Source organism: Dasypus novemcinctus, chromosome 27 (assembly GCF_030445035.2).
Source record: "Dasypus novemcinctus isolate mDasNov1 chromosome 27, mDasNov1.1.hap2, whole genome shotgun sequence".
Taxonomy (NCBI): domain Eukaryota; kingdom Metazoa; phylum Chordata; class Mammalia; order Cingulata; family Dasypodidae; genus Dasypus; species Dasypus novemcinctus.
The window spans coordinates 6295579-6303892 of NC_080699.1; the positions used below are offsets into that span (position 1 = coordinate 6295579).

The 8314-nt window shown below is 38.2% G+C and overlaps 1 protein-coding gene across 2 annotated transcripts in view; it reads left to right on the forward strand.

Annotated features, from left to right (window-relative positions):
* The window catches only part of CNTN5 (contactin 5), a 1236361-nt gene extending 1231836 nt beyond the window's left edge, over positions 1-4525 (forward strand). For both annotated transcript variants that reach the window (XM_058289033.2, XM_058289032.1), the window contains exon 25: positions 1754-4525. In XM_058289033.2, the coding sequence (XP_058145016.1) occupies positions 1754-1816 (63 nt within the window). In that variant the 3' untranslated portion in view covers positions 1817-4525. The remainder of the gene's footprint in view (positions 1-1753) is intronic.
* Positions 4526-8314: the final 3789 nt, after the last annotated feature.

Genomic DNA, 8314 nt, shown 5'->3' on the forward strand with positions numbered 1-8314 from the left:
ATTAATTTGTGACTTCCATCTCATGGGGGGGAAATTGTCAACTTCTGTATCTTAGTTGATAACACTTTGGCCAATGCAACCCATTTCCTGCGCTTTAATAAGTGGAATCTCATGGCATTGACTAATTTAGACCCAGAGAACCAAGGAAAGACTGGTTTCATTATCCTCACTTTCCAAAAACTAAAAGTCTAAGATGTTAAATGACTTGCTCCAAGAGAAACAGCTAGTTACCAGTTTTAGCTGGTACTAAAGCCTAGTCCACTTTTTTTTAATTGCTGTACAAAACTATGTCTTTGCTTTGTGTATTTTATGTGAAATTTGAGGCTTAGACCCTATTTAGCATTCTGAAAGGGAAGTGTTTTTGTAAAAGTGTCATGTAAGTTGATTTAACAAAGACACAACTACTCTCAAATAAATACAGAGGATGTTTTTACAGGTTTTATTTATTAAGCATGAACATCCTGCTCCATCTTGCTGTTCTTATAGCTCACATGTGGCTACACACTTCAAAGTAACCCCATTTTTATACAAGCTGAAAAGAATTTATCATTCTCCAATATGTTGATAAATAGGTTTTATTAGTGCATCAGCTATAAAAATTTCCCAAGGCAAAAAGATTTGCTGCTTTTTTTTTTTATGTGTGTGACAAACAAATTCTTCTGCTCTTAGGCAAGCATCTGGAAAATAAATTTAGATTCTATCTCTGTAATAAAAATCACCCCCCTAAATCCCCTTAAATTCACTCTGTCCAGAGAAGATAACCTGGCAGAAAAATGATTCCAAAAATTGGGTAGAAGATTATATTATTATTATGAAGCTTTTAACCAGGACCCAGGACTCTTTTAGGAGAGAGAGTACATATGAGTACCTGGTTCACAAACCCCTATCTCAGGAACTTTAAGAGAGTTCCACAATCTCTCTGAGCCCCAGTTCCCTTATCAGCAGCAAGGAAATAAATAATAGTACTTACCACATGGTAATATTGTGAGGATCAAAAAAGATAAAGTTTATCAAGGGCTTAGCACAGTACATGACAGATAGTATGTGATCATTAAATAGCAATCGTGACTTCTGGCTGCAAGAATAATTCTTGAAATTAAAGGCAATATGTTATTTGTTGCAATGTGGAACTGCCAAAACTATTTCTGAATAATTCTTTTAGATTTGTCAGTTTAATCATATGACCATTCAAATACCTGAACTATATATAATATTTTGGTCTCAAGAAGAGCTTCTCCTGGGTGTCAGCGTGGTGAACGGTGGCTCTCCTTTGCCAGGTTTGACATTGGAATCTAGAATTTAGGCATTCTCAACTGAAACAGCCAAACCAATCCAAGAACCAGTCTCCTTTTTATCTATTATTAAATGAAACAATTGACAGAAGTAAATAAATTATGGGGTCATGTTACCACACGTCCAGTTTCCTGAACTATGAACTGTAGGAATGGGTTAGTGCTTCACACCTGGAAGGTAGGGGGGATGTTTTCCATCAGTGCATCATTGCTGACAATTACCCTCAGTCTCCAGAGTAGATGTGTCTGGGAGGCCTGGCATAGCTCAGAGGTCCTCTCTATAGAAGTATCCTTACAAAACTCTGCCCCGACCCAGCTCCGGGAAGCTTGTTCTGAGTAGGAGTGGCTCCTCAGAAGCAAGACCGATAGTTCAGTTGTCTTAACGTATCTAAAAACAACTCTTTGCTAGTCCAGCAAAACCAGCAGAGTTGGCTCCACCGGATGCTTCTCTCTTTCTGCAGGTGGGAAAATCACGAGCGCCCAGTCCACCCTCCACCCGCTGTCCACGGCTTCGTCTTCAATAGCAGTGCTCTTGGCCATGATGATCCCTTCAACTTCTTGGTGAAAACCGAAGGCTTGATTTGCATTTCTTTACTTTAGCTTGATAACGGTGACACGGAGAGTAGTAAGTGCAGAAGCCAGAGCCCTGGGGTGAGCTTTAAAAACGTGGGACTATCGCGGGTGCACTTACAGAAGCCTGGGGCGCTGTTATGTATCCATGAGGTTTCTGTTTGGTTTTTGTAAATGGGGTGGACACTTCTTGGTCCAGTAAAAATATGCAGATTGTATGTAATGAAATTTTTGTAAGCAAAGATCATTTCGGTCAGATGTATTCTTTACTTTTTAATATGTTGGGATTTGCTTTTCTATCTGATGAGTGAGTGTGTGCCATCCATTTGTTACACAGTCTCCAGATCTGTTTCAAAAGTAAATACAAAACTAAGAATGAAAAGTTTGTTTAAGATTCTCAGGCTAGCATTTTTCATTTTTCCCTTCGGCTAACTATTCCAATCGACAAAGCAGTGGGAGAAATGAAAACTATTTCACTTATATGGTACATTATAGGATAAGTACACAAAATATTTTCTCGAAAAAATATTGTGTGGTTGCATAGTGAAATAGCAAGGTTTTTCAATATGCTATTCTATATGCATTCCTAGAGCAAGTTCTTAGGGTAGGGAATAAGCCATTTATATTCGTGCAAGGTAAATAGAAAGTGAGTCCAAATGAATTTATGTGTTATTGCTTTTCTCTAAGTACTGTGTTATTTAGGTGCAAATACAGTAAATATTCATTTTTAATAACAAAAGATGGTTTAAAGCCACAAAAATATACATGGTCACTCAAATCTAGGGACACTGACATGCTACAATGGGTGCTAACTTGGAAATGAAATGAATATGGGACAGATGTTTTCCATTTCCCCACCTACTGCCAAACCCATTGCTGAATTAGACCCAAGGCTTTCTTCTAATTGCACATCATTTTAAGGATAATGAAAACTTGTTCTGCAAATAAATATGCATACCTGTAGTTTGTGGATTAAAATGGGTCAAACAAAACAAATAAATTTTGATTTTTTTAAAAAACAAGTCCATGCATCACAAATCACTTGTAAAATCTTGACAACTATTAAAACAAATGGACTTTCCTAGATTAAGTCATAGAACGTGGCTTCAGGTAGAGTCTCAGCTAGTCCAGCGAGCCACACACTGCTTGACTTTCTGGTTTGAGAAGTCATCCCCGCCTGCCATTTTGAGGAGTCAACTTGGGCCTAAATGATCCGAAATAGTTGCTGGGAAGCAAGATGAACGTTTCCTACATGGTGGTATCTTACAGGAGGTCTAGACAAGATGGGGAACGTGCCTGAGTTGCCAGTTATCCCCATGAAGATGTTTGAAGGAATGGTTGTTACAAAGTCGTGTGCCAAAAAAAGGCCTAGAGAAACTCCAGTTTCACAGCTGACACTAATACCAAAACAAAAGGGAGCCTCTTTTCTCCATTGTTATAATCTAACCTGTTAACTCTATTTGCATCTTAAACAGCAAACAAAATGACAAAATGTAGGTTGAGACCAAACTCCTGACTCCAGGGTTCAGTCCTCGTAGAAGCAGAGCAGGGCTCAGAGCCCATGTCCTGAGCACCCCAAAAAGTTGGTTTGGAATGCACAGGACAACTCTCCACATCACTTACTTACTGTCTTTGGGAAACAATGCCCAAGATACCCTTAAGTAAGAAATCTTTTAAAAACTATTTTATTTAGCAGAATGTTATATTCAAGTAATAACCTTTGGTGAATATTTAAGCTTGAGAATAGGTACAACCAAGTGGCCCTTCTCCAGTGCTTCCTCCTGGACTGGGAGAGGCTGGACTTTGCAGAAAGAGAGATGCTAACTCTTTGGCTGGGGAAACAGGAGCTTTCTCTGAGTAAGGAGATCTTGCAGGAGGAAAGTATACATCTGATAAAAATGCAGCGAGAATAAGGAAGAATGGGCAGTAATCTTTACTTCACATTTGATTAATCAAACCATTTTCTTTTTTTCTCACGGTGTTCTATTCCAGATTTAGGGAAGGACTTCAAGAATCAAATTGTTACTTACACTCTCATGCAACACAGTTCCAATAAATATAATGCTGATATATGGCAAATTCAAATTAGTCACTATTTTCAACTAGCTGATGGATGGTACATACCTGACAGAATATTTACATACAGAATATTTGCTGTTGTATTGTTACAGGAATCAGAGCTTTGGGATGTTTTTATTCAACAAGCACAGAATATGAATTTTGCTTCATAAACATTTTAAAAACAGGTTTTAAATGTTTATGCATCATGTAGTACATACTTGTTACTTTATAGAAAACAGAGCAACATTCCTTATCGAGGTGCATTATGTTTTAGCTGCAGTACTTAACTGAGCTTTTTCCTGGATGGGACAGTAACCACACAGTCTTAAGTCACAGAAGAGACTGTATTTTTGTGTGTCAAACTATTGAAAAATATAAACACTCCTCATCATTGGAAGTTTCACGAAAGAAAATGCTTTGCATACCAAAATGAAGATACTGTGGACCCATGTCAAACCTTTCAATATATTATATACAATCTGTATATAAACTATATATAATGGTATATATCACGTGGAAGGCACAGTCGGATAATAGTTCTGTGTACTGTTCTTGTAACATTAGATCTTTTTAATAAATAATTCTCTTTTTATTGACTTTTATCTTCTCTCCTGTCAACTACATAAATTGCATTATTTATTGCCCACAGACCACGGACCCCTATGGTTATTGCAATGTTTCCCACACGCAGTGTCAGTGTGTTAGGACTCTGCTTACTTTTAAAGATTTTAGGTTCAAAATCTCTACAGAAATCCATGGTAGCTCCAGCTCGAAAAGTTAAAGCTAGAGCAAAAATTAAAAATGTAAAAAACAAAACACAAGAAAAGAAGCAAGTAAAATAGGATAAATTCAGAGCAAGACTCGCCATTCATTTCTTCTCGTTAAATGACTTTTGTAAAGACTTTAAGAGCATCTTCTGCTTTTATTAAGAATGGTCCTTCCGGATCTACCCCAGGTACAATTCCCAAAAAGAGTTGTTTGTTCCTCTGTACTCCCTCTGCCTCCTGTGTACATCTCTACCAGCAATTACGTTATGTCGTAACGATCCATTTATGAAGGTTTCTTCTCCATTATCTAGGCTCTGAGATCCTTCAGGGTGGACTATATTATTTTCATCTTGAGATTTCGAACACCAGGGACTAACACAGTAATTGGCACATATCAAGTGAACAATAAATTGGATTTAATGTTGCCTTAAAATTTCTTCTAGGGGAGTAGATATGGCTCAAATGGTTGAGTGTCTGCTTCCCACATGGGAGGTTCTGAATTCAGTTCCTGGTTTCTCCTAAAAACAACAACAACAACAAACAAAACAAACAAAAAAACCAGCTCAGAGAGCCAATGCAAATCATTTTGGAATCCACATCTCAGAGTTCTGATTATGTAGGTCTCACCTATGTCAAACTTAGGGAAACGTTATTTTTAAAGTCTTCTCAAGCACAAAATAATACCACTCTCTTGAAGGGAATATTGTGTATGCATTTACCCTTTGGCCTAGCAACCCCACATCTATGTATATCTAAGATAGACAAGCAGAAATATGTAATGAAAGAGAATAAAGCAAGGTATGGAACAGTGAGGCTTCCTTTTGTGTAAGTGAAAAAAATACAAGTGCAAACACATGTGCAATATTGGGAGAATAAAGACTAATAAAAATGGTTACCTGTTGAGAAGGGAGAGAATGAAAATGGAAACAAATATGGAAGCAAGGTCTTTCTGAATTCACCTTATTTCAAATATTGACTTTGGAACTATATAAATATTTTCTGTTATTTTAAAATAAACCAAAAAGGAAAAAAACAAAGCAACACCCCATCCCCCAAATTGAGAACAAACGGAAACAAATGAACCTACTATGTATCTATCAAGCACTTGATAAGGTGAGATATATATGCCAAAGTCCTAAAAAAAAAAGAAAGATACAAAAAATCTCAAATTCCAGATGTCATATAATTTTACCTGTAAAATTTGTTATAAAAATGGAAAAAATGTAAGTATCCTTCCTTTGTTATAAGAATTATGTTTTAGAAAAACCAACTCTTGATGAAAGAATTGCAGCTGACAAACTTAGCCAATCATTATCAATAGTTATTAAAACCATTAATTAGGTAAATGCTGATGTGGAACATCATTTTATTATTATTATTTTTAGGAGGTACCGGGGATTAAAACTGGGACCTTATATATGGAAAACAGGCACTCAACCACTGAGCTACAACCACTCCCCAACCTGCTTGGTATTTTTTAAATTTTTATGCATTAGATATACATACTGAAATTTATATAAATTTATATAAAATGTAAAATTATATGATATCTGGAATTTGCCTTAAAATATTCCAGGAAAATAAAGTTTGGGAAGTAGAATATATAAAACGAGAATAGCAGCATGTTAATGAATGTTGAATCTGACTGACATGTTAGTGGATATTTACTATATTTTCTCTGCTTTTAATAAAAAGATAAAAAGGCCCCTGCTTTGGGTTACTGGGCAGGAATACCATCCTGTAAAAGGTATCCCTAAAACTTCTAAAGGAGCACACATCTTTTTTTTAAAATTTTTTTATTTATTTCTCTCCCCTCCCCACCCCCCCCGCCGCCCCGGTTGTCTGTTCTCTGTGTCTATTTGCTGCGTCTTCTTTGTCTGCTTCTGTTGTCAGTGGCACGGGAATCTCTGTTTCTTTTTGTTGTGTCATCTTGTTGTGTCAGCTCTCTGAATGTGTGCAGCACCATTCCTTGGCAGGCTGCACTTTCTTTCGCGCTGGGCAGCTCTCCTTACGGGGCACACTCCTTGTGCATGGGGCTCCCCTACGCAGGGGGACACCCCTGTGTGGCACAGCACTCCTTGCATGCATCAGCACTGTGCGTGGGCCAGCTCCACACGGGTCAAGGAGACCGGGGATTTGAACCGCGGACCTCCCATGTGGTAGGTGGACGCCCTAACCACTGGGCCAAGTCCGCTTCCCAAGGAGCACGATCTTGATCTGAGTCTGATCTTTGTCACTCATAATAAAATACTAGATTTTATTTTCTCTTAAGATAATTTTGTATGATAAGGAGAAACCGACACCTAGTATAACCTATTTCAGTTTTCTATGTTTTTAATAAAAAATACTGTTTTCAGAAAAAATATTATAACATGCCATATTGGTGTATTCTTTTTCCCAATATTCATGTAATAGTGATAAGACTACATTGTACCTTTATAAAAGGCATGTTCTTAATGATTCAAAACTATGCAAAAATAATTTTTTACATTTCACTACATTAAATGGAGCAAAATAAAAATCACTAAATAGATGATTGCTCCTGCCACATAAAATTGAACAGTAGTTTTAATGACCAAATTAACCATTGCTTACTTTTTATATATCTATACTTCAAAAACTTTCAAGGTTACAGAAGAGTACTAATATGCTCTAGAGTGAATGTCAGAGCATGGAACAAGAGTTAACAACTGAAGTTTTAATGAGATGTCATTCAGCTATAGCATGGCAGACCTTGCAAATCTTCTGCAATGGCCAATTTCCTATCTTTACTGTTTCATCTATCTAATAATTTTGAATTAAATCCATGTCAGTTACCAGAAAAATATATCTGGACAAACATCTGGATGAGTACATCAGTGACCTCTGTGGCATGTGACCTCTTAACCTCAGACAGGACCTGACGGCTATTTATAGGACAGTAACCACAATACTTTAGAAATACTCCAATGCCAAACATGACCCCATGTGGCAGAAACTGGCCCACCGCGTGTGTCCTGCTCCCGGGGAACCCAGCTGACCACAGCCCCCTGCCTCGCCTGCACTGCGGTGTGGGCAAAGGCTGAGCTACTAGGTGGCGGAGTGTGGCAGAAGGGCTGTGCTCTCTGGCAGCACCCTCATGTAGATAGACTATTTTAATTTCTAAAAGTAACGTCTCTTTGTGAAAGGAAAAGTCTTGAAGAAATAACTCTGGACATGCAAAATTATATTTTAAAAGTTACTGTATCAAGCATGTCTTGCACACGTTTCCATGCTCCCTTGGGCTCTTGCTGCACCCCAGCTGCCACCAAATTGACCAATTCAGCCCCCCCATAATGCCATTGCTTGGAACCAGCCACCACCTTGACCTGGAGCCCTGGGCTGCTCTGGGCTCCACTCTCAAAACCAGCCACGTTGGCAAGTACCTAGAGTCCTGCCCCCTCTGCAACTTGTGTACTCAGATCAAATGTCACAGTGCACGGCACGGAATCTGGTTACCCAACTAGCTCCTAAAACTATGGTGTATACCAGAAGGGAAAGAAGCTAATTCCCTTGGGGCGAACCTTAACCCGGGAGATGAGACAGGATGGAGCCAGCCAGCTATTTATTTTCCTTTTCCTCTCTTACGGGTGCCCCACAGCACAG